This window comes from Pseudonaja textilis, chromosome 1, assembly GCF_049901715.1.
Source record: "Pseudonaja textilis isolate UNSWEBS1 chromosome 1, rPseTex1.2, whole genome shotgun sequence".
NCBI classification, from domain to species: Eukaryota; Metazoa; Chordata; class Lepidosauria; order Squamata; family Elapidae; genus Pseudonaja; species Pseudonaja textilis.
The window spans coordinates 32,823,464-32,849,542 of NC_141990.1; the positions used below are offsets into that span (position 1 = coordinate 32,823,464).

General features: G+C 37.3%; 2 protein-coding genes across 11 annotated transcripts in view; one reads left to right on the forward strand and one right to left on the reverse strand.

Annotated features, from left to right (window-relative positions):
- Positions 1-17,017, forward strand: part of RTN4 (reticulon 4) — a 69,234-nt gene extending 52,217 nt beyond the window's left edge. For 7 of the 8 annotated variants that reach the window (XM_087930532.1, XM_026695433.2, XM_087930522.1 and 4 more), the window contains 6 exons: positions 5,176-5,383; positions 7,043-7,181; positions 7,705-7,774; positions 9,672-9,718; positions 14,935-14,993; positions 15,942-17,017. In XM_087930532.1, the coding sequence (XP_087786658.1) occupies positions 5,176-5,383; positions 7,043-7,181; positions 7,705-7,774; positions 9,672-9,718; positions 14,935-14,993; positions 15,942-15,984 (566 nt within the window). In that variant the 3' untranslated portion in view covers positions 15,985-17,017. Of the gene's footprint in view, positions 1-4,439; positions 4,480-5,175; positions 5,384-7,042; positions 7,182-7,704; positions 7,775-9,671; positions 9,719-14,934; positions 14,994-15,941 lie in introns of all 8 variants that reach the window. The other variant, XM_087930554.1, reaches the window with a different exon arrangement.
- Positions 17,018-21,351: 4,334 nt separating this feature from the next.
- Positions 21,352-26,079, reverse strand: part of EML6 (EMAP like 6) — a 132,702-nt gene continuing 127,974 nt past the window's right edge. For all 3 annotated transcript variants that reach the window (XM_087930577.1, XM_026696033.2, XM_087930566.1), the window contains one exon: positions 21,352-24,430. In XM_087930577.1, coding sequence (XP_087786703.1) covers positions 24,406-24,430 — 25 coding nt within the window. In that variant the 3' untranslated portion in view covers positions 21,352-24,405. The remainder of the gene's footprint in view (positions 24,431-26,079) is intronic.

Consider the following 26,079-nt stretch of genomic DNA (forward strand, 5'->3'; position numbering starts at 1 on the left):
GTGAATTTCTTGCATTCACATCCAGCCAACGACCTGGCAAACAGTCTTTCAAGGGTATAATTAGGAGTTCACACCTTATCTATCTTGGAAAGCTGCCCAAAGGGCTTAGCACAGAGTCGCTAGCATGCACAGACAGATCTTCACAATGTTGGAACGAAAAAATGAATTGTTTCCTGAAAAAGCCCCATCCCCTTTTGCTTCTCTTTTAATCTTTATGGGAGGGGCCATTCATTGTCCACCTGTGGCCTTACTCCCATGTCGACCCTGAGTTTGTAATTGTTCTTTCCTTTTGGCAGCTTTGTGCATGCAAGGCTGGGAAACGGTTCCAGCTGCTTCCCTGCCTCACTGCTGTCTGAGCCTGAAGGCAGCTGATGACTGCCAGCCTGTCCTGGCCCCATCTCTGCCTCTGACATAGATCCCTTGTCTGAGTCTTCCTCAGCCTCCAGGACAGGCTCAGGTTCTTCCCCCAACCTCCTCACTGTCCGACTGCTTGCAGCTCCCCCAGCTGCCAGTGGGCCACAACAGTATTACACTATCTCCTGATCTCTTCCTGTTTATAATGAATGAATATAGGAAATCATTGATTTGATGCAACTCAGTTTAAGAGACTTCAGATGCAAAGAAACAAAAATTTGAGTCAACCTTGAGCCTATGAAAATCAAATTGCCAGCAGTTGGAAGTCAGCAGAATTAGCCTGCAATACTGAATTCCAACCACTGTGGCACTGTGATTCAAAATCTCATGTGATCTTAATGGCAGCTGTAACAAATTCTACTTTCTTACTATTTCTACGTTAAATTGAAGATTTAAAATATTCTGTATTATCTAGTTTCAAAATTGGATTTATACAGGGATGGGAAATTAAGAATTTTTATTAATGGATAGAAGAGGGACATTAAGGACTTTTCTACTAGTAAAAAGATGCAGCAATATATGTTCTGGCAGAGATTTGCAAGATACATTGCAATAATACCATGTATTGTTTATATTATAGTAATTAATTCGCTGGTAACTATTGGTAAGTGTAAAATATAAGGTGCATTTTTTTCTTAGTATCTTTAGCTTTCATTTTTAATGTTTTAATTTTCTTGCAAGATGAAAGATTGTTAAAAATATTTTTTAAAAGTCAAGTAAAAATAAGTAAAATATTAGCTGTTGTCATGAAATTATAAACATGTGTCCATCTCTTTCTCCAAGGAGCTGGATACTTTTCCATTCCTACTTTCCAATTTAATATATTCAGAGCTCTTGTGACATAGATGAAAATTGGTCTAATAGCTAAGGCACCAGACTAGAAACATGGAGACTGTGGTTCTAATACTGCTATAGGCATGAAAGCTAGTCGGCTGATTCTGGGCCAGTCACTCTCAGGTCAACCCACCTCACATATTTGCAGTTGTGGCGAAAATAGGGGGAGGGAGGAATACTAGGTGGGTTCACCACTTCAAATTATTTTTAAAATAATAAATGTGGGAAATAAATAGGCAGGCTGGCTGGCTGGCTGACTGATGTCATTCAACTGTCATAACAGAGCAGAAGCAGAACCTTGCTTCCAGTATTTCTGAGGTTCTGTTTATCCCAAATCAATCTTTATAAATGGAGGATTACCTGACTTGAAGGAAATCTAACCTTGGTAGAGAAAGGCAGCATTAGATAAGAACTTTTCATTATGACAATCTTAGCATTTTATAGCAGCAGTCCCCAACCTTTTTGGCTGAATGGACCAGTGTTAGGCGGCTAGGAAGGGAGGTGATAGGTTTACATGCTCAACCTAATCCTGTGCATGCACAAATGGAGCTTTGCACATTTGCCTGCACACAGCTCAGTTCCAAAGGTGACCCTGGGGGTTGGGGACTCCCTATTCTATAGGAAAGTAAGGTGTTTACAACACATAGGGATCATTCAACTTATAATAGCCCATTGTGATGTCATGAAATAGTATAGTCTCACACATGATTACCAGCTTCAGTGAAAAAAAGGATTTATTTAGCACTGCCAAATCCATAAAAAGGCAGACTATTTCTGTTTGCTGAGCAGAAAGACAGATCCAAATCTTACTCCATTTATTTACATGATTAGAATATTGAAAGATTTATACTTTCACATTTTTCATATTTTCTAAAAAGTTGAAAAATAGGCTAAGAACTTTTTGTAGGCTATCTAAATTTATCTGAATAGAATATTTTATGTATTTTATTTACATAATGTTTATTAAGTGAATCATTGTTTACTGAGGGATTCCCAACCGAACACATTCCTCATAAATATAGAAATAATTCAGGAATAACTCTCAAACATAGTCCTCTCAATTGGAGGCAATAATAAAAATATAGCCTTTTTGGTATCAGCTCTTCTCAACTGGGATTTTTTCATATGCATGAATTACAATTCACATTGTCTCCAGCTAGCTTGTATAGTTCTCCTCTGGTATAGGGAGCATTGTATGATTCCTTTTTGAAATAGAATACATAGTGACTGCTTTTCTTGTTTCTAAAATGGCATTAGCCATTGCATAATAGTTTTAATATATTTCGAGTAGTCTGGAGTTTCCTCACCTTTGGTGTGAGGCAGCTCCATATATTGGAACCACTTTTGTGTGCCTTAGCAGGAAGTAGAAAGATTCAGTAATCTCCTGTAGAAGCACAGGCAACAGCCCTAAAATGGATGCCAGGAGTGGTGAGCATGTGGGGTTCTGGCTTGTGTGAAATGAACTTCTGAGCGTTAACGAGTGTTCATAGAGGTATAAGTGTTTATTAAGCCAGGGGAAAATGGGGTAGGTAGTAGCATTGCAGTTACAAATGTAGTCATTTTTTAAACTTTAGAATAAAGAGATTAATGTTTTGCAAGACACTTATTTGAAAAATGAAGAAAAAAGCTAAATAGATGAGCAATGCATGTGAGGCATGATTGTAGCAATGCTATTTTTAAATATACCACATGACTGTTCTTGCTTATCAAATGTAGCTAGCTATCTTTATTCCAGAGAAGGCCTGATTGCTTATCTCCTGAAGGAATGAAAATTTTGTTGTCTTGAATTTTGCCTCTGAGTTGTCCTATTGTTTTTTTATTTTTCTTATATGTACCCATTTCATGTATTCATAACAATGTATATACTTATATTTATTATCTTGTAAGCGATTGACAAATCAAAATAAATAAAATAAAAATAAAATAAGTCAGTAATAATCTAATAATATAAGCAGGTTTCATTTTCAGGGGCACATTTAGCTTCCATTTTGAAATGAAAAATGATGCTTTTTTCTGCAATGTAGTTTAAGTATACTTTATTTTAATTATATGTCATCATGAATTTGAAAATAGCTGTCCTGTAAATTCTTGTGTTGAGTGTAAAGTAGAAAAAAACTCTGCCTGTCTGTCTGTCTACACACACACACGCACACGTGTGTGTGTGTGTGTGTGTGTGTGTGTGTGTGTGTGTAATGTGTACATATAAAATGTAATTTTGTTTTTTCAATAATGTGTGTATCATGCATACTGGAATTGCCCTCTAGGGCTGTTTTTTATAATGAAATAAAATAAATAATTATGTATGAAGTTAGCAAAAATAAAAGGGCTAGAGTACTCAGAAAAATAAGCAAATGTCAATACTTCTATGTTTTAGGAAAGAGACCAAAACTTAGTTGATATTATTATTGAATTTAATATATTTTGCATACTGTAGTCTATAGGTAATGTTTCCAACATTTATTATCTAATACAGTGTTCAGTGTGAGTTTGCCTTAATCAAAGTATATTAAATGAGAAAAAAGCAGCCTTGTTATTATCATCATCAGCATTTTTGAAGTTCCACATTTTCTGGGAATACTACAATGTTGCTAGTACCTTTCACAAATCATGGAGAAGCAGGTTAATGTTCTTTTAAAATGTAAGCATTTTTTCCCTAAAATAAAGGTCTCCAGTTGTCTTATACTGGTGAGCACATACACAATTTTGCAAACATGTTGTTGCTCCCAAAAGTGGTGGCCCAGAGAGGTGCTTGCTCATTTTGAAATTGGAAGCCATGGAAGCCATTTATTTGATTGTTTGTATCCCACTTTTATTACTTTCCAGAAATGACTCAAAGTGGCAAATATACCCAACACACCGTCCTCCTCCCATTTTTCCCACAACAACCCTATTAGGAGGGTTGGACTGAGAGAAAGTGACTGACTCATATGTCACCCAGTTGGCTTTCATTGCTAAGTGGGATTAGAATAGTTTCCTGCTTTCTAGCCTGTTGCCCTCATCATTAAACCAAATTGGCTAAAGCGGCGTCTGGAGTTATATATCGGATGATTTTAAAGTAGTGACTTTCCTTTTTGCAGCCAGAAGGCTGCGATCTGACTTTTTTTTTAAAAAAATTCTGCTTTCAGAGAATCCAGCCAAGAGAAATTTGCCTGTCTCGAATGAAGGCTGAGCAAAAAACTGGGGACACTAAGGAGGAGCCTCGAGGAGGAGTGTCCTCAGAAATCAGCTCAGGCTTTCTGATGAGAGACAGAAGCACCTCATGCTTGGATGCTCTGAACAGCTCATCTGGAGAATATTCTCCTGCTTTCTAGTCTGTTGCTAGAATTAAACCAAACTGGCTCTTCGTAGTTTGTTCACTAGAATTCTGCGTCTGTATCCTGTCTTCAGCATGCTCTTTTTTTCTGGACAGATTAGGCATGCTTCACATTGTTTTCATTTTCTAAGAAAGTTTATGGAGCCCATTTGATGGGACCAAGCATATACTGAGAAGTAAAAGTGATAACAGGCTAGTGATTTAGCTTTGCAGTATGCCATTCCCCATTGCATGTTATGCTCAGGATAAAGTGAAGCAGAGAACGTACAGGGGGAGTTTCCATGGATGCTAGTTTAGACCTCAATTTTTTAAAAATAGTTAAGTAATCATTTGTATTCCTGGTAGATAGCAAATATGGTGTTTGAGTATTCTCTTTTATCTCAGCAGGGTATGAAGGAGACAAAGCACAAATGGCTTCACATTTCTCAGATTATCATTTTCTGGTCATTATACTGGATAATATTGTACAAGTTTTAATGCATGAATAAAGTGTGGGGGTGTTTATGCATGTACATTTGTTGTTACATTTCTGTTAATAACGCATTCAGGTTTCGTTGCTATGCTGTAATATTGGAGACTGCATTCTAATCTTCTCTCCTTTAACTTTCTCTTAGTGGTTGACCTCCTATACTGGCGAGACGTTAAGAAGACTGGTGTGGTGTTTGGAGCCAGCTTGTTCCTGCTTCTTTCTTTAACAGTGTTCAGTATCGTGAGTGTGATTGCTTATATTGGCTTGGCCCTCCTGTCAGTGACCATCAGTTTTAGAATATACAAAGGAGTTATCCAAGCAGTCCAGAAGTCAGATGAAGGCCATCCCTTTAGGTAAATATTTGTGCTTTTCCCTATTTGTAATTAATTATATTTGCTGTAGAACGGGAGATAAATGGCCTTTGGATTTTTTTAACAATACTTGAAGTTGGAAAGTAAACTACTTACTTTGAAGTCTGGACTATGTTCAATATTATGTAACTGGATTTCCATTCAACTGGTGAGCTTTCACACAGAAGGCTAGAGAAAGAGCCTAATGTTTTAATATTTTAGTTATTTTTCTATTAGTTTTATAATTCAAAAACTGCCCAGAGTCACTTTGTGGGGAACATGGATGGTATAAACATTTAATGAATAATGATAATAATAATAAATATAAGTAAAAGCTAAAATGTCTAACATATGTCAAAGGCACAGCAATTTGTGTTGTCAATAGATAATCTGGGATTGTGCAGTCCCAAGGACTGTACATACATGGTTCCCATGAATTTTACAGGTTATTTATTGAATGAGTGCCGTCTTCCATATTTTTAAATGGGTCTCTTGCTTTGCCAGTACTGATTGGTTATCTTTTTTGCTTTATACATCTTAGTTTGTCACTGATCCACTCTGCAAATCATTTTATTACATAAATGGATGTATTCTACAATGAAAGAATGGGAATAATGTATTGAGTCTATTGGTTTTCCCCAAATTTTAATTACCTTGGTAGCTTAGCTAATTCTTTTAATGTCAAGAGATGATGGGAGTTTTGAGACAAAGCCTAAGGTCAACAATTAAAATTTAGATACCTATTTTTAAATGTCTTCATTTTCATAATATTTCAAGTAATGAGGGTGAGGATGCAGTGACATCTTGGATATTAATAGATTGCTGATTGTTGCTTCAGATCTTAATGATTAATGAACAAAGTTGTTTTTTCCCTTGCTGCTGTACCATGACCCCTTTGAAACAAGACTTGTACAACAATTATCTAGAGAGGAAACAACCATTTAAGTTAACAATGCAGATGATTTTCGTATAACTCCCAGTGTTATATTATGCAATTTATATTAACATCTCCAATTAGGATATTAAAAATCACACCATATTTATAACAAGAACCTGAATTAATTAATCACTGATGCAGTGCTACAAATTGGATGATAGGCTCTTAAATTAAGTTTCCTATCTGGCATTTTTATTTAAAAGTACTTGAAAATGATTTTGGGTAAAAAAAACTATCACAGCAGCAGAGAACTTTGAAGACTACATAAAGTTAAGCGTTGGTTATTAAAATTTGTTAGCTATATTAATATGGTTCTTATTAACGGATAACGTGTGTGTATAAACATGCTAAGTACATATGTATGCATACTTTTTAAAAAGTTCTTTTTTAGTTTTAATACTGTATTTTTAATTTTTTGTTTTGATTAAGATAATTTCAATTAAGTTTTCCATTAATGCATAAAAAAAATTGCTAAATGGTCAGGCTTACTTTCATATGTCAGTTACTGGAAATAAACCCAAAGATTGCAATTTAACAGTTTGGAATAATTTGTGAGGGGGGCAGATGCTATATTTATTGGAGACATGTTCTAAAGGCTTGTCCATCTGAACAATTCTTTGGTAATGTAACCTTTCCTTCATTTTCATTGTGCTCTGATTGAGAATTTGGAGAGCTTAAAAACTCTGTTTTTAAGTGTATTGAAAATAACATATTTCCTCTTCCAGTGCTTACTTGAATAGAGATGTCACTGTGTCTGAGGAGCTTGTTCAAAAATACAGCCATGTTGTGCCTGGTCATCTCAACAACACAATTAAGGAACTCCGGCGCCTATTCCTAGTGGATGATTTGGTGGATTCTCTAAAGGTAAAAGATTTAATTTCCCATCTTAGCTTAAGAATTGTATAAATTGGAGAAACAGATTGGCTTGAGGAGACATCTGGCAGTAAGTAGAACTCAGCTAACTCTTGTATAATAACTAATCTGACTAGTCCTGAAAAAAGTATCACCCAGCTAGGCTGAGGACAATGTAAAATGTGAAACTGGCTCTGAGACAAACTAAGCAAGCAGTTCTGCTGTTTGTGGCTTTTTGCAACTTGTTCTATAGGGAACTAAAAGAAAAAGAAGCAAAAGATGTGAGCTTTTGCATCAAATATATTTAAATGTGGACTTTACAGACCTTGGCTGTATCAAAATAACACTGGAAAGTAAACCAGAATTTTATAATGTATTATTTATACCAAGTTAGGCAATTTGTGAGTTGGGATAGTTTGCAGCCCACCAAAGCACCTTAAGTTTGTATTGCTAATATAGTTAAGTTGCAGAATTGCTTTGAGCTTTAAGCAGATATTCCATACGGTGTAGTTTCATTTATTTATTTTTGTTTCAGTTTGCAGTATTGATGTGGGTGTTTACCTACGTTGGTGCCTTGTTCAATGGTTTGACATTGCTGATACTAGGTGAGTTCGCCTTTTTTAATTATAGAAAACAAAATCCAAACTATTATTAGTAAATCGCATGATAGTTCTGATGGCTGATGAGCCTACTAAACTCTGGGAAGTTAATAGGGAAATCTCGAAAATAAAACATTATTACATATAATCCTTGTTTGGCAACTGCCTTGGACAGCACTGCAGTTATGGCACTGTTGAAAAAGTAACTTTGCAATCTATGCCCATATTTACAAATGAGAGAGAAAGAGCTTTTCTCAAACATGCATTTGTCATTGCAGTCAGTACTGGTTGTCCTGTGCCAGAGTCACCCCCCACACCCACCACTAATGGAGAGAAGAGGTTATTGCTGAAACCAGTTTATTTGTTCCTGAGCTGCTTTTCTTCATAGTACAGTGCATCCCTAGAAAGTGCTGGACAAGTTACAGGCAGTCCTTGCTTAACTACTATTCATTCAGTGACCAAAAGTACAGTATCAATGAACAATGGGACTTATGACACATGCCCAAAGTTACAATTGTTATAAACATTCTTTTGCTGTCAAGGAGGCTGTCTGAAAAGTTCTATTCTGAAGGCCAAGCAGGATTCTGGCATGGAGTGTTTGTAACCAGCCTGGCTTCAAATGTTCCATGTTACAAATGTTCCATGACAAAATCCTGCTTGGATTTTGGGACCGAGCTTTCTGCGCACAGAGGGGAAGGGAACACTAGCACTGAGAGCTTGGATTATGAAGATATGAACCTTTTTTTTCCAGCCCAGTGCTGGAATTCACTTCAGCAAACAGGAGGAGTGTTGTCTGCCCTCCTTCAGCAGGTAGCTCTTTTGCTCTGTCTGCTTAATATCCGACAGTATGTGGTAAAGTGACTACAATGGGAAGAGTTGGGATTGTGGTCATTGAGTGGAGCGGTCATCTGGCATCTCAATTGGCCACAACCGCAACTTACAACTGAAATTCTATAAGAATTCTACAAGAAGCTCAGTTCTGTGACCTTAATTACATAAGCTCCTGCTGCTGCATGACAAAATCCTAATCATTTTCACTGTGAAGACATTTTTTGCCTCCTAAGGGCTTGAACCCATGAAGCACAAGAGTACTAGGCAAGGAACTGGCATGAACACATCTCTTTCAATGCATGTTCACAATTGGGTATCTACTTAACTCTTTGGTAATCCCTTCCTCTCCAATAAATATAAACAAAAGATTAATCCTCTTGCTAATTATTCAATCAAGGTATGTATTCCAAAGAGCTATAAGATTTGCTCTTTTACCTGTTTTTTCTCATGAGACAAATTCTGGAAATCTTTCCCACCATTTGGGCTCACCTGCCTGATTGGAATTGAACCTGTCTAAAGCTTAAAGCAAAGGAAAGCTGAAGTAAAATGCTAAGTATAGCGACCATTTCACTTAGCAACTGAGTTGCCAGTCCAATTGTAATCACTAAATGAGGACCATGTGTAATAGTTAAAGATAATCTGAATAGTTAAAGATAATCTGAATCTGCATTCATGGGCAACACCTAAAAACTATTCAAAAAAACAATAGCTGGAATTGTATAAGGTTGCCAGTTCCGAGATCTCAAGTGAGGATGCTAAATTTTGTAAGATTTTGAAGTTGAAACTTGAAATCCCATGAAAGTACTTGTAACACTTTAGAGATTTAAGGAAAATAACAATCCCCAAAAGGAAATGGCATTAATGTTAATTTTTGCTGAATAAATTATTGAAAGTCCATTTTGAGTGAAGATAAAATATTGATATGGGGTATACATATTTTTTCACACAACTGTCTATCTGTAGTTACAACAACGATTAGTACTTCATCCACATACATAATCTGGTGCCCAGTTTGCGATAACTTTCAGGTGTTTTTCATATTTTTAAGTTAAGTGTATTTCTGTTCTTCCAGCGCTGATATCACTTTTCAGTATTCCTGTTATTTATGAGAAGCACCAGGTGAGTAAGCAGTTGTGGCATGCTTATTGATAATATGATAACTAGAAAATTAAGGATACAAAGAATACATTGTATATGAAAAGATGAAGAAGATTCTAGAGGACAGTGGCCTCTACTATTCTAAAGGACAATGGCTGCACTATTCTAGTTTTAGCAAGAGTTAAACAAGACATGAAAGGCCTTTTTAAAGAGGATCATCCTATCTGGGCTACATAAATCCAAGCAGCCACTATTTGAAACAAACAAGCATATGCCATTGCTATTATCTAGTGGTTATCTTGACTTTTGTGCCTCAGATGTGGCAGTCCTAGGATTGATATTAAAAGTAAAGAGGCCATGTTCCTTTGTTTTGAGAACAGCTCGAATCATTTAGAAAATTCATCTGGTTTCGATTTCTTCTTTCAACATTAGGGATCCCTTCCTTTACATTGTTTATTATAGCTGAGCGCCTCTTAAGTGAACTTAAGAAAGTATTTTGTAACTAGTTGACATGTTTTATCTCAGAACTTTACAAGGTACTTTTCCCCCAAGAATCCTATTTTTTCAGTAAAAATGACTTCCTCTATATATGATAGAAATGGAAATATCTTCAAGCATTATTTCAGTATATTTGTAATAAGATATTGCACAGTCATAAACCTAAATATTTTTTGTATAAAATGCTAAATAAAAAGTAGTTAAAATATCACAATAATTTCATGCTTCTAAAATCGAAAAGGTTGATGAAATAGCTATCAGTTTTTTCTTTGAAAAATCTGTTTATTCAATATTTTTCAAATGACAAAACACCACAGTTGTGGAGCAACCAAGAATTAATATGTCAAAATTCAAATCTGAATGATTGGGATTGAATAAACTAAGGCAGGTGTGATAAACTTTCTAATGACCAGGAATCCATAACTTTTAGGTGTTCAAGGTTTGCAGTATCTCAGCTATTTTCCCTTTGTGGGTAACGTATTGAGATTTTTAAGTTATAACCATCCTAAATCTTTTCTAGGGCTTACACCTCAGCCTTTTGTAGATGAAGTGCAGAGATCTAGTTTGGTGTAGTGGTTAAGGCATAATGCTGAAAACTGGGAGACTGTTCTGGTCCCACCTTATGCATAAAGCCATCTTGGGTGACTTGGGATCAGTCACTTTTCCGTAGCCCTAGGAAGCAGGGAGTGGCAAAACACTGATGAAAATATTTCCAAGAATATTTGGTGGTTATCAAAAATCAAGATTTACTCAAAGATCTTTTTTTTTTTTTTAATAAATTTTTATTATTTTTTTAACATAAAAAACACAACAACAAAACATAAAAGTATCAGCTCCCCCATATTTTTGTACACACAGTAAGTCGGTTGGTCCATTGGTTTTGTGCATTCACCTCATAGTCACAATTACAATTACTTTATATAATACTCTTATCAATACAAATTTATAAATCCTAGTATCGCTATTAAAGAAAAAAAAATTGACTAAACTTTTATTCGGTCATGCCTTTATGAGATAACTATATTTTAAATATTTTATTCTAAAACAAATCTTATAATCATACCAATTCTATCCCAAATATGAAAAAGAAAGAAACAAAGAAAACTATTATATAGATATAGTATCAAAACCAATAAAAGGAAAGGGAAAATAAAGTCATTATTATTCCTTATTATCTAACTTTTATATTTTAATATTTCATCATTCAACCATTGATAGAAAAGATCCCAAACTAAATAAAATTGTCTATCTTCTTGCTCTCTAATTTCAAAAGTCAATCTACTCATCTCAGCACATTCCAAAATTTTCTTTACAACTTCTTCTTGCAATGGAATTTTCTCATTTTTCCAATTCTTTGCAAATACAATCCTAGCAGCAGTCAATACATTTACAATCAAATATTTCAACTCTTTACTATAAGTATCTGGTAGTATTCCCAATAGAAAAAACTCCGGTTTCAAGTCTATATGCTTCTTTGTCATTTTTTCCAGCCACATGTGGATTTTAGTCCAATATTTTCTAGCATCCTCACAAGTCCACCACATGTGATAGTATGAACCAGGTTTCTGATGACATTTCCAGCATTTTTCGGATTTGTTCTTGAACATTCTTGCTATCCTTGTCGGGGAAAATGCCACCTGTAAAACATCTTATACAAGTTTTCTTTATAGGCTGTAGACATTGTCATTTTATAATTTTAGCGACCATAATTTCTGCCATTTCTCTAAATCAATCCCATATCCAAAATTCCTCCCCCACGCAATCATAGTTTCTTTAACTTGTTCTTCCTCAAGCTTAATTTGCAATAAATAACCATACAATTTTTTAATCACCTTTTCATCAGTACCCATCAAAATCTTATCCAAGTCAGTTTGCTTATCATAAAATCCCTCTGCTTTGGAATCCTCATAGTACTTTGAATGTATTTGCAAATATGAAAACCAATTCATCTGTATACCTTGTTCTTCCAATTTTTGCATCGATTTAAGTTCACCCTTTTCATCTAATAATTCCCCATAGTTAACTGTTTGTTCCTTTTTATAAATTATAGGATAAGAGAACGCTTCTATCGTCGATAACCAAACTGGAATTTTCAAATAACACTGTTTTTTTATCTTCTCCCAATTCAACCACAGAGACTCCCGTATATAATGTCTTCTAAAATACCCTGTGTTTTAGTTCCCTTATACCATAAAAAGCATGCCAGCCCAACAACAAATCATGACCTTCTAATGTCAACAATCTGGTTTTCCTTAATGTTATCCATTCTTTAACCCACGTCAAGTTTGCAGCTTGGTAGTACAACTCCCAATTAGGCAGACCAAACCCTCCTCTAAATCTAGCATCCTGTAAAAGCTTTAACTTTATTCTTGCTTTCTTGCCTTGCCATATATACTTCAAAACAATTTTACTTAAATCCTCAAAATATTCTTTTCCAAGCCTAATTGGTATTGTTTGAAACAAAAATAAGACTCTGGGTAAAATGTTCATCTTGATTGTTGAAATCCTTCCTATTAATGACAATTGTAAGTTCTCCCATTTTTTCAAATCTTGAGCTATCTGTTGTTTAAGTTTAATATAATTATTCTCCTTCAATGTACTACATCTTGATGTCAAATATATCCCCAGATACTTAACCTTGTTTGTAACTTGAATTTTTAACAGTTCTGCCAACTCTTCCCTTTGTTTCAACAACATATTCTTTGACAAAATCTTTGTTTTATCTCTATTTATTTTCAAACCAGCCACCTCCCCATAGACCTCTATCTTTTCCAACAGTTTCGAGGCTGTTTCTATAGGGTCTTCCAAGATAAAGACTAGGTCATCTGCAAAGGCTTGTAGTTTAAATTCTTCCTTTTTAACTTTCATTCCTTTTATAGTTTTATCTTCTCTGATATTTCTATTCAACACTTCCAAAGTCAATACAAATATCAAGGGAGAAAGAGGACAACCTTGTCTTGTGCCTTTTCTTATATTAATAGGATCTGTAAATTCTCCCTCCATCATTACCTTAGCTGTTTGTTCATTATAAATTGCTTCTATTGCCTGAATAAATCTTCTAGCAAAGCCCATCTGTTCCATTAAAAGTAACATAAATCTCCAATTCACGTTATCAAATGCCTTTTGAGCATCTAAAAATATCAAAGCCATTTGCTTTTCAGGATGCGCCTCATAGTATTCCAGGGTGTCCAGAATTACTCTCATATTGTCTCTGATTTGTCGCTTTGGCAAAAACCCATTTTGGTCTGGGTGGATAAAGTTATTCAAGTACTTTTTAAGTCTTTCTGCTAATATTGAAGCAAAAATTTTATAATCTGCATTTAGTAAAGAAATCGGTCTATAATTCTTGATTTGCAGTAGGTCCGCCTCCTCTTTTGGAATAAGTGTAATGTAAGCCTCTGACCATGTTTTAGGTATCATCTTTTTAACATAACTTCATTCATAACTTCTAACAGTGGAATACACAGTGATTCTTGAAAGATTTTATAAAATTCTACAGGAAACCCGTCTGGACCTGGTGCCTTTCCATTATTTTGTTTCTTAAGTGCTTGACTTAACTCCATCATTGTTATATTACTTTCTAGCATTTCTTCAATCTCTTTAGGTATCTTAGGTAGATTTGCATTCTGCAGGTATTGTTTAACTTTCTCCTCATCAATGTCTTCTTTCTTATACAAATGCTTATAAAAATCATAAATAATCTCTTTTTTTTTCTTTGCTGCCATAACAAATTTTACCTTGGTCGTCTATTAACTGCGGTATTTTCCTCGACTCTTTCTCCTTTCTCAATTTGTATGCTAGCCATCTACCTGGCTTATTTGCATCCTCAAAATAATTCTGTTTAGCATTCCTAATTTTCTGTGCCAGTTCTTCTTTCTCTATTAAGTCCATTTTATGTTTAGTTATATCCAGTTTCATTTTAACATCTTTTCTGTGTGGCATTTTCTGTAATTCTTTTTCAAGTCCCTTATATTCATCATCCAAGGCTTTAAGAGTTCGCCTTTTCCTGTTATTCTTTTTTCTTGTATAGTCTATTATCAAGCCTCTAACATAGGCCTTCATTGTGTCCCAAACATTCTGTATTGAGGTGTCTTCTTTTCTATTCTCTTTAAAGAAGAAGGCCAATTCTTTCTCCATCCATTGTATAAATTCCTTATCCTTTAAAATAGAATTATTTAATGTCCATCTCGATCTTTTCCTTTGTCCCTTCCATTCAATTGTCAATGGGTTATGGTCAGCCCAAGTACTTGTTTCAATATTTACTTCTTGAATACTAGACATTAAATCTGTTGAGATCCAAATCATATCCAGTCTGGACCATGATAGATGCCTATTTGAATAGAACGTAAATTGCTTAGATTTATCATTTCTTTCTCTCCATATGTCTTTTAAAGTTAATTCATCTATCATTTTAAAAAAGGATTTAGGAAGAGTTTTCCTGTTATGTTTTACTGTTGTTGCAATATAGTCAAGTCTATTATCCACAATTCCATTAAAGTCTCCCATCATAATTACATTAGCATAGTCAAGTTCGGCAGTCTTAGTATGTAATTTTCTATAGAATTCTTCCTGTTTATCATTCGGTGCATAAATTGCAATCAAAAGATTTACTCAAAGATCTTGTATTGTTTCCACTTGTGTAACTTCTTGTGGTTTGCTTGATTTCGTCTTAATCATATCATGGTTTTCCAGGATGTAGAAACTAACCAATTGAAATGATATTTTAACTTGTATTTCAGACTCAAATTGACCATTATGTGGAACTTGTAAACAAGAATGTGAAAGATGGAATGGCAAAGTAAGTTTACTGCGTTCTTGTAGCTACAGGTAGTCCACAGGTTACAGTGGCAAATTGGAACCAGAATTTTCATTGCAAAACAACGTGGTCATAAAGAGCAACATCATATGACCATATGGCTTAGCAATAACAATCCATTTGCTAAGCAGGATGAGGTGGGAACCCCACACAAGGACTATGGAAGGGTGCACTTGAAGGTGCGTCAAGGATGCAAGTGTTGGAAAACAGGTGTGGCCATGAACAGATGCTATATAGTTGTGGATGGCCATGGGGACACATTGGCAAGTGGGGGTGCTGTGGGTGGGTGCACACCGTGGAGGGGCAGGCAGGTGGTGCTATGGAGTAGGAATTCCCCGAGATCTCTTATTCTGTAGCAGGACTTCTCTGGAGAAAAGATGGGAATGACTTGCAACATTCCTTTCTCATTGACTTTGCTGTGGGATAGGAGGGAAGATTGCAAATGACAATCACATGATTGCAGAACCCTACAACCAATCTAATTGCAAGCCAGTTGCTAAGTGCCCAAATCGCAGTCAAGTGACCATAGTGGTGCTATGATGGCTGGAACTTCAGGGAGTGGTTGCTCCATTGCAGCTTGGAATGGTTTTTGAGCAAGTGGTTGCAACTCCAAAATGAATTGGAATTTCCAAAGTAACTTCCAAACCAAGCTGTAGACATGACTGTAATAAGTATGTTCACATATAGTCATAAGTGACCATGGTCGTTTGATATGTCTGGATCTATTTTATTCTCAGTCACTTTAAGGAGATGCAAACAGAGTATTTCTGTGATGTGTAAAGCAATTTCAAGTGTTGGCACACTTTTAAGACTGGTGGATAATTAATGAATTAGATTGTAAGCAATCTAGATTGGCTTTTCTTTTCTTGTACAGTTACTTGGAAAACAAGGTGTGACTTTTTTGAAACCAATATTTTTTTCCCCCTACAGGGTTCAAGCTAAAATTCCTGGACTGAAGCGTAAAACTGAATGAAATCACGAAGCAACTTTTATTAAAACAAATCATCTTTTAAGTGGGGATGGGAGGCATATTCATTTGGATTATATGGGGAGGGTCAGGGAATAGCAAGCCTTGACATTGCAGTGCAATTTCACAGATCTTTATTTTTTAGGAACAGTGTTTCAGAGGGAGGAAATAACCTGTTCTTGACTGCTGTGTGTATGTCCATCCTAAGTATTGTAAGCTGCTACATATGGATTTAAACCTAATCCTGTTTGCTTCTCCCATATGCAGCACAGCTTAACCTAACCAGTTGGAGAGCTGTACATTTTATGCTTTGGCCAAGAATAGTCTTGTCGTTGTTTCAAGAGGGGTTAGTGTATGGAAAACATTTCCTTTAGCACTGTCTCTGGTTTGTGTTGATTGATTGCAGATTTTCTAAAATGAAATGTTTAGAATTTGCCATTAAAGCAAGCTTGAAAGGTCTTGCCTTTTTGTTATCAAGTTTAGCTGTACTGTGCTTTTAATTCTACTATTTTATCAATTGCCAATATAAAATTAAATATATAGTGTGTCACAGCTGCTTAGGATGTCCAGCTCCTCCATAGTGATTGAAATACTAGATAAATGAACTGAGGTTTTTTTTTGAGCTCCTTAATACTGTATATTAGCTTAAATTTTCAGAAAAAAACTAGTACCTATTAAAACCAACTCTGCACATTACAGTTTCTGCCATCTCCTTTGCTGCACAAACTCCTATAGTCTATTTTAAGTAAACAACTTTACAGTTCTCAAACTCTGAATCTGTGGAATGAATTTCTGATGGTGTGATCCTCAGATCCTTGCAGGCAGAACAAGGAACCCTCAGCATGCTTGTTTTCCATTGTGCTTGGAATCTTCAGCATCTGTGCATGGGTCAGTGGATTGTACCCTGATGCTGCAAATGCGATTTGGACATTTCAAATACATGTGGGGTTTAAGCTGTATTGAACTATGTCTGTGGGATGCATTGTGAAATGTAAAAAGAAAATGATTTTGAGTTATCAATAAAGTGTATGGACTCATATGATGTGTAAATCTGATTGCACTTAATATGCTATATCATCATGCTTCACAACTCAGCGTAAGGAGCAATGTCACTAAAAATGATTTATACCCAACATTAGGAATTTTGTTGGTCTGGTTGACTTATGAATATGCGCATTACTGCTTGATTATCCAGTAAAGCCATAGTTATATTCTAGTTTAATACCACCTTAATTCTCAGTGGATTTTGCTGAAAAGTAATCAGAATTTTGTTATGTATAAATTTTAGTATGACACACAAAATGTATCCTAACCAAAATGAAGTAGCAAACTAAATGCAATTTTACATGATGCAATGGTATCAATTTGGGGAACATGTGCTAACTATATTAAATGTAATATATCGAATATTACTATCATGCCGGTCTTTTTAGTAACAATTCTAAGGAATATGTTTGCTTGAGACAATGTGATAAAAATGGTAGAATATTAAAGTACTTTAAAAACTTTGCCCTGGAATAAGTCAACCACTAATATTTTCCTCTTCTCCCATGAGGTGTTCAGAGCATCCAGTGATGGGAAGGTGCTTCAGTCCCTTCTAGGAAGGCTGGGCTTAAACTTGTGGATGCTCCTCCTTCTCCACGAGACTCCTCCTTAGCATCCCCAGTTTTAGCTCAGCCTTTCTTCAGACAGGTTGTGTTATTGTTTTCCTGGTTGGAACAGAACACTGGCAATTTAGCTGATTTATTTCTCAGGTCAGGTACCATAGTTTCTGTCACCAACTACCCCCACCACCCTTAGGAACATCCAAAAGTCATTTCACTCATTTTTTATGAGCGTTCCAGCCTCCCAAGGCTAAAGCCTCATAAACGCGGAGGCTTATGTTTCCGATCTGCCCTGAGGCTAAAAGCTTCTCGTTTCAGAGCCGCTGCCTTAAACTTCTCAACAAGGAGGCTTATCTCTCCAATCTCCCAGCCAGCTGAGTAAATGCTCTGTCCCTTCGAGGCTCGAAGCCTCAATTTAAACAGTGCAGCCTTTTTTCCTTTTATTACGAGGCTTTCCCCGCAGAACACCTCAGGGCAGGGAATTAGTCCCTGCGCCTTCCCGCTGAGCTGTTTTGCTTTCAGCAGGCTGGGCAGTGATAGCTGCTTTCATTTTCATTCTGCCACGAGGTGGCTGCCATTTTAAAGGCCACGTGGTTAAATTTGCTGAGTAATTGTTACTGCCTGTGAGGCAAGTTACCCAACAAAGTTTCTCTTCTTGGGGACCTGGGAAGGGGAGGTTCCTACCACCAGTCCACTGGATGATAGAGGACTTGAACTGCTGGATTCCACAGGCAATAAGTGTAGCTAAACTGATCTAATTATTAGTTACAGACCTCTGTGCCCTCATATAGGTGCTGGGTCTGGAGGGGGGTGTTCTGGTCTCCATATTTGATATTACAAGTACTTTATTCAAAAATTGACTTGATTCTTAAATTCTACAAATATTTAAGTTGTTAAATATGTGTGTGTATGCGTGTATATATAGACAACATTTGCTAAAGGCATGGTGGAAACTTTATTCCAGGACCCCCGCCCCTTAAAGGAGTAGGTCCCTAGGTGTTCCAGCCACCTAATTTCATAACCTTTACATTGCTAATCTATCAAAGGCATTATCATGGCCAGCAACTACAACCCCAGATCTAGACTAACTGCTAAAAATAGAGATAAGTCCATGGAGCCCAAAAAGACCTCTAAGGCAGCAGAGAAAGACGCATGCAGACACCATCAGGCATTAGAAAGGCAGGTGGAAAAATGTACACGAGCAGCTGTACAACCCACCTCTTCACCACTCATCATATCCTCTACCTCACAGGCCCAGAACCCTCCAACCACCCCTCTGGATTTATCCAGAAGGAACAATATATTGATACAACCTCCCCAGGAGGCTCTTTCGAGGGGATGGAGGGCAATCCTCGACTTAAAACATCTAAACCAATTTTTAGTTTACCGAAAATTTAAAATGACCACTCTCCAATCCATCTTACTCAGCATCAGAAAGAACGATGTCCTTACCTCCATAGACCTCACGGAAACTTACTTACATATGCCAATTAGGCCCTCACATTTCAAATTCCTTCGTTTCTGTTACAACAACATCCATTACGAATATATTGCTCTTCCATTTGGCCAAGCTTCAGCTCCCAGAACTTTTACAAAGGTCTTGGCTGCCTTGGCAGCATCACTCAGAGATAGGTCCATCCGACTTCAATGCTATTTGGATGACATTCTTATTCTGGCATCTTCCATCAATCAAGCAAATTCGAACATTCAAACCCTACAACAACATGGGTTCTCATTTTTGACCAAGGTGACTCATTCACCTTGGCGCCATCATTGACACCCTGGAAGGCAAAGTTTTCCTCTCCCCTAACAGACAAGAAAGCAGTAGAGATTTGGCTGAACAGATCAGAACTCTTAGGAAAGTACAACTATGTCTCCTTTCTAAATTGCTCGGAAAAATGATTTCTTGTATTTCTATTATCCCTTGGGCCCGGTTCCATGCAAGAACCCTGGAATGGTTCCTGTTGCCATACCAATGCGCCAGGAGAGACGATGCCAAGACTCGCATAAAAGTTCCATCAACCGTCCTCAGGTTTTTATGATGGTGGACACGACCCGAAATCAACAAGGGATGCTCTTTCAAGGATCCACACAGGTCGATTGTTACAACAGATGCCAGTCTAGTGGGATGGGGCCCCCACTTCCAATCACATACAGCGCAAGGCCTTTGGACGGATTCAGAGAAGGCACACAATATCAACTGGCTAGAACTGAGAGTGGTGTTCTTGGCACTCCGACAATTCCTCCCACATCTCCATTGAAAACATGTGCTTACTTAACAGACAACATAATTACAAAGGCCCATATCAACAAACAAGGGGACACTCATTCCAATCTACTAATGAGGGAAGCAGAAAGACTATTCCTGTGGGCCGAAATCCATCTTCTCTCTCTAAAGGCAGAACACATATCTGGAGTAGCGAATGTACAAGCAGATTGGCTCAGCAGAGCCATGTTAGACCAATCAGGCTGGTGTCTGGACCCCAAGATCTTTCTGGAGGCTACTCTGAGGTTGGGCCAACCTATTGTTGACCTGTTTGCTCCCCACTCAATGCACAGCTTCCCCGATTCATTTCTCATTACCCACTGCAGGGAGCGGAGGATGTGAACGCCCTCAGATGTCACTGGCCCACCGGACTGCTCTACGCCTTTCCTCCCATCCCCGTGATCCCCAAATTGATTCAGAAGTTGCTGGAAGAAAAAGCGGACCTACTATTAGTGGCTCCTTATTGGCCAAGGCGAGCATGGTTCGTGGACCTGAAGGACCTCTCGATGGTACCACTGTGGAGGATCCCATCATCGGTCATATCAGACCAGATCCCTCCATCATTCCAAAAGTTAATTCAGCATTCCATAGAGCTCAAGAGCTGGTGCTCCTAAATTTTTGCTCACGTCCATCACACAGGCTCGAATACCAATGGCACCGCTTGGATGTAAGAAGGGCCTTACCCATCTACATAGAGTGCATGCCGCCCTCCAGAAGGATAGAAGCCCTCTTCGTGTTCTTTCAGCCTAACACCCTGGGGTGCAAGGTTTCACCCTCTACCATAGGTAGATGGCTAAGGGCCACCTTCGCTAAGTCGTATGACTCTCTCGATACCAGTGCCCCAAGGCATTACTGCTCACTCCACCAGGAGTGCAGCCATCACAGCAGCATGGGCGACCCAAGCTACAATAGAGGAGATTTGCCGAGCTGCAACCTGGGTTTCTCCATCTCCATTTATTAGAAATTATAAAATTGATGTATTTGTTTCTGCTGTGGCTTCATTTGGTAGGCGAGTTCTGTAGCAAGTTATTTCAGAGACAGGTCTGCAACCCAGATGGAGTCCCTCTCTTAGGACAGTGCCAAGCTTTGGTATGTCCCATCACTGGATGCTCTGAACAACTCATGGGAGAAAGGGTGTTGGTTCTTACCTGATGCGCCCATTCTCTGTGAGCTGTGAAGAGCATCCAGCCCCACCCTTTCATTCTGGTGCGGGGGGGTCTGTTCCGGCCAGGGTTATTACATAGGCTGAAGCATATAGGGTATCAATACTTCGGTTTTGCAAAACTGGGGATGCTAAGGAGGAGTTTCGAGGAGGAGGAGCATCCTCAAGTTTAAGCCCAGCCTTCCTAGAAGAGACTGAAGCATCTTCCCATCACTGGATGCTCTTCACAGCTCACAGAGAAAGGGTGTATCAGGTAAGTATCAACACCCTTTTTCCACAAGAAGCAGACTGTTCCTTCTTTCCAGTACGCTGGATATTCCCAAAGAAAAATCTGGCATCAGTTTTCAAATAATAAAACTTTTACTGAATTATTTAAAAAATAAATCATGCAGTACTATTTCAATTTACATTATAATACAGCATCAAATTTAAGCATAAAGTTCTAAATGATATAAACAAAATTTCTTCCAAGCACAAATATATTATTCATCTTCAATTTTCTTGCACAATTTGACTATACAGCAACTCATTCTGTAACAGATTCAAGATGCACTCCATATGAAAGGCCAGTATTACAACAGAGGCAAACAAGGTGACCACCTGACATCACCAGATGGTTACATTGGTTAAAACGGGAAACTTTCCTTATGAAGAACAAAGGAATAAGACCGCATATGACATATGTATGAAATAAAGGAGTATAAGGCATTAACATTGCATTAATCAAATAACACACACATTAAATTTACAGAAGCACTTTTGTGTTGTACACATTGAGATTATTATATCAGAAACATGTCCTGTTTCCCTTTTTTCTTTCATCAGTTCTAAAAGGAATTTGATCCTTTTTAAATAACCTTTTACTATGTTCAACCTGATTCATCTAATGCAGGCTAGGATATTTCCCCTTTTTTTCATCTCACTACTGATTGTGAAATAAACTAATGCTACAAAGGACTGAATCTAGGATTGTTTCACTGCATGAGTTACAGAAAGTAAGAGTTGTGCTAGACAAGATCAAAAGCCTTCTTAGTCCAGCAATCTATTTCCCATGGACTTTGGGCCCACAAGCAGGATATAATCTCAATAGTACATTCCTGCCTGTGACCATCAATAGTTGCATTCAAGTGTGAGGCATGTTGCCTATGATATTGAAGTTAAAAGTATAATGCTCCTGATCATTAGCCACTGAAAAACTGCAGGCTTCAGCAATTGCAATAACCTCAAATTCCACAGTTAAATGGTCCTTTACCATCACAAATGTGTATGGTTGCCAATTTATCACTGAACTGTGAGTAAAACAAATGCCCTTGAATCACTTCATGAGGGAAAGGGTCCCCCCTCCCCCCAAGTTAAAATGCCACCTTGGCTATTGCTTGGCTGGATAAAAGGTATTGAAAAATGTACCTCAAATGGGAAGGAAAGGAAGGGTATTCATTGTTCATTTCATTCTACCACTTCTCTGAAGTCCTAATTTCCAAATGTAGTGTCAAACTGACTGACAATTTTTAAATTTCCGCTTTGTACCTTTATTCTTTGCTGTTGATATTAAGAGGGAAGGCTGAAATTTAATTAAAATAAATTTAAAAAATGAATATTTAGGGGGGAAAAGTGACTTTGTCAGCCCTCGTCAGTTTGTAGATTTTAGCACCATGAGCAGAAAGTAGGCAATGGCAGGAGACAATGTTATATCCTGCAGTATCTGAAAAGTTTTCAAAAGGCACTTTGTATAAAAGATGGCAAAAAGAATTTCATCTAATACACTTAATGGAAGAGAGAGCATTGCTAATTAGTTCATTTTTTAATAAAATCAGCTACGAACAAAAGCCGGCTTTTGTCATAATGAATCCTGCCCCTAATATGATTTAGGAATGATAGAACAAGTTTAAGAAATAAGAAAGCCTGTCTTCACTATTTTCACTTTGAAGTCTTTCATTTTTTTTAATAGATTGCTGAAGTCTTATCTCTACAATAAACTAAGTCAGGGGTCCCAAATTCATGGCCCTTGAAATGATTTGGTGTGTTCCATTATTTAAGACCTTGTAGCCACTAATGTCAGAGACCTATGTACAGATATCTGTGCATGCAGGCACCAAAGCAATTCATTTCAAACCAACCTTATAGTTTTCTTGGCAACAGCTGAACTGGTTGGTTGGGCCATGCAATCTGTGCTCCAATGCCTTTTGCACTGGCAGCACCCATTCCAAGAACACATGCTCTAAGGCTGCACGGATCTCCAAGCAGAGCCCCAGACATGAAGCTTGGGGGCTGGAGCTGATATGGAGAAGGTTGGAGAATCAGGCCTGGCCTGGCTGCATTGCTGTGAGCGTTCATATGCCAAGCAAGGCATCAGCCAACAAGTGGAGGAGAGCTTAGCTAGTGAAAGAAGAACAGGCAAGAGGGCAAAAGTGAATAAAGAAAAATCTGAAAGAAGCCTGCTCAATAAGAAGAAAAGCAGGATTTTGGCTGCTTTTAATGGGACAGGAGGGGGGCATGATGGCTTAGCGCTTAAGACACTGGGCTTGGCAGCTGGAAAGCTGACAACCTGGGTTTGAGATGAGCCCACACAATGGGATGAACTCCCATTACTCACTCCAACTCCTGCCAACCTAGCTGTTTGAAAGCATGCAAATGAAAGTAGATAAATAGGACCTGCTTCGGCACAAAGGTTACCGCATTCTGTATTTTCATGCTGGCCATATGATGATGAAAGCATCTCAGAGAATTCAGGCTCCCTCACCTAAGAATCAAAGATGAGCACCACCCCTTTAGGTCAGTCATAACTGAACAGGGGAAACCTTTAAACCTTAAGCTTGTAGTGGGATGGGACTAGCCCTAGCCAGTACTGTTCTTAATGGGATTTAGAAAAAAATTATACATCACCAAGTAATAACATCAGATATTGGTATTATAGTTAATGGAAAATGCTGCCGACCAAATGGCTGTCCTGCAAGTAGCTTTGCTTCATAATAAAGTTTGATTTAAGAGCACAATTTATTATGTTATACGACATATGTGATACTTTTCATTTTGGACAATTCATGCGCAGAAAGGTTTCAGTTTTGTGGCCGTCAAGGCTAAGACTCACATGGCACTTGTGACAACTTGAGTTTGAGACCCTGGTCTTGGCATTGTATTCCTGAATATTTAATTTGGCAAGACAGATTTTAGTATATATTAGATTAATTAATTTAAAGTCAATATCAAATTATGTAATATTTGATTTCCCCATGGTTGCATATATTTGGGGATGTATTATATAGACTAATTATGTCTTTCATAAATAGACAGTTCGTAATCCCAGCCATGCTGAGATCTTGAATGGTTTCCATGTGTTTACTGTTTGGCACTCAAATGGCAGCCATGGCAAGAATGTTCCTTGAGAGTTGTGACCTTCAAAGGCATCGCCATACAAATACACTGAAAAAGAAAAAATAACACATTATTACAAATACAAATAAACACAGATGTGGCTAAAATCATACTGCAAGCTTGTTCTCCACCCATCCACCCCCATATTCCACCACATTTAAAACAAGAAATGCCAACTAACAATTAATTTCCCACTACTGCCATAAACAGATAATTTTTACAAAGACCATAATATGATAGTGTCAAATGTGTGTGCCTGCACCAAACAGAATTCCTTACAGTGAACTTTAAACATCTATTGCAGCTTAATAAAATGAAGTAAAGACAGCTAGAGAAGCTAAAACACATGGAATACAGGGAGGTTTTCTATTGGAATTAGATGGGATTAATTGCTTGAGTTTTAGATATTCTTGATGTGGAGATCCCCTGTAATAAACCAGATTAAACTGCCATTTTATAGACTAAGAATTGGTAGAGAGGATATTTATAATTTATTTGGGTTTACATGCTATGGTGGGTACAATCTTCTATTCTGTTTAGATCACTTGCCTCCCTGAACAGAGAGGAAAAACTAACCATCCTCTGCCAAAAGAAGGCTATGCACCTCCATGGATTCTTGTACAAACAGGGTTCTTGATGCAAGTGAGCCTCAATTCTGTAATTTTGGCGGGGCAGTGCAAGTATTCCATTCACTTGCTTGGATAAAAATTTCTCTCACTTATTTTTTGCCACTTTCTCTGTTTGTTCTCTTTTCTCATAGAAGCCATGAGGATGTGTTTCAAAAGGTGAATAGTTTCAACTCTATTGTAGCTAACTACGCACCTATCATAGTAGCCATTAAGTAGTCAAACTAGTCATCTCAAAAGTAAAAAATGATCTCAGTTGTACCCAGTGGCTCAAAAAGATGAGTGAATCTGACTTTTTATTTGGCAACAAATCATGATGAAAACAATAATATATGGGTAATAATGCCTTGCTAGCAATCCAGCAGAAGCAGTTGATAATCCATATTCTCTGCAATCCATTACCCAGAAAGGTTTTACTATGGTGATTTTTTTGTTTAGAGAAAAAAGATGCAGACTTTTCACAGCAAAGGATCAGAAAAATCTGCACATCTTTTTTTAAAAATCACTTCTAACCATATTTATATTTGGCTACATTTGGTTCTCCCCCTGAAGAATTCGAGTTACTTTAGATAGTCCTTGACTTACGACCACAATTGAGCCCAAAATTTCTGTTATTAAATGAGTCATTTGTTAAATGAGTTTTGTCTTATTTTATGAACTTTCTTAGCATAGTTGTTAAGTGAATCACTCAGTTGATAAGTTAGCAACACATAGTTAAGTGAATCTGATTTCCCCATTGACTTTGTCAGAAGGTCACAAAATGTGATCATATGACCTTGGGACCCAGCAACAGTCATAAGTATGAACCAGTTGCCAAGCACCTGAATTTTGATCACATAATCATGGGGATGCTGCAAAAGTTGTGACTGTGAAAAACGGTCATAAGTCACATTTTTCAGTGCCGTTGTAACTTTAAACAATCATGAAATGAACTATTGTAAATTGAGGACTACCTGTACTGAACTCAGCATCATAACAGCCCTCAGAGGAATGACATATGATGATCTTATCAAGGCTTCCCAGTTAGATGCAGATGAGGGTGAAACAGAGCTTGGATTTCTCCCATTTCAA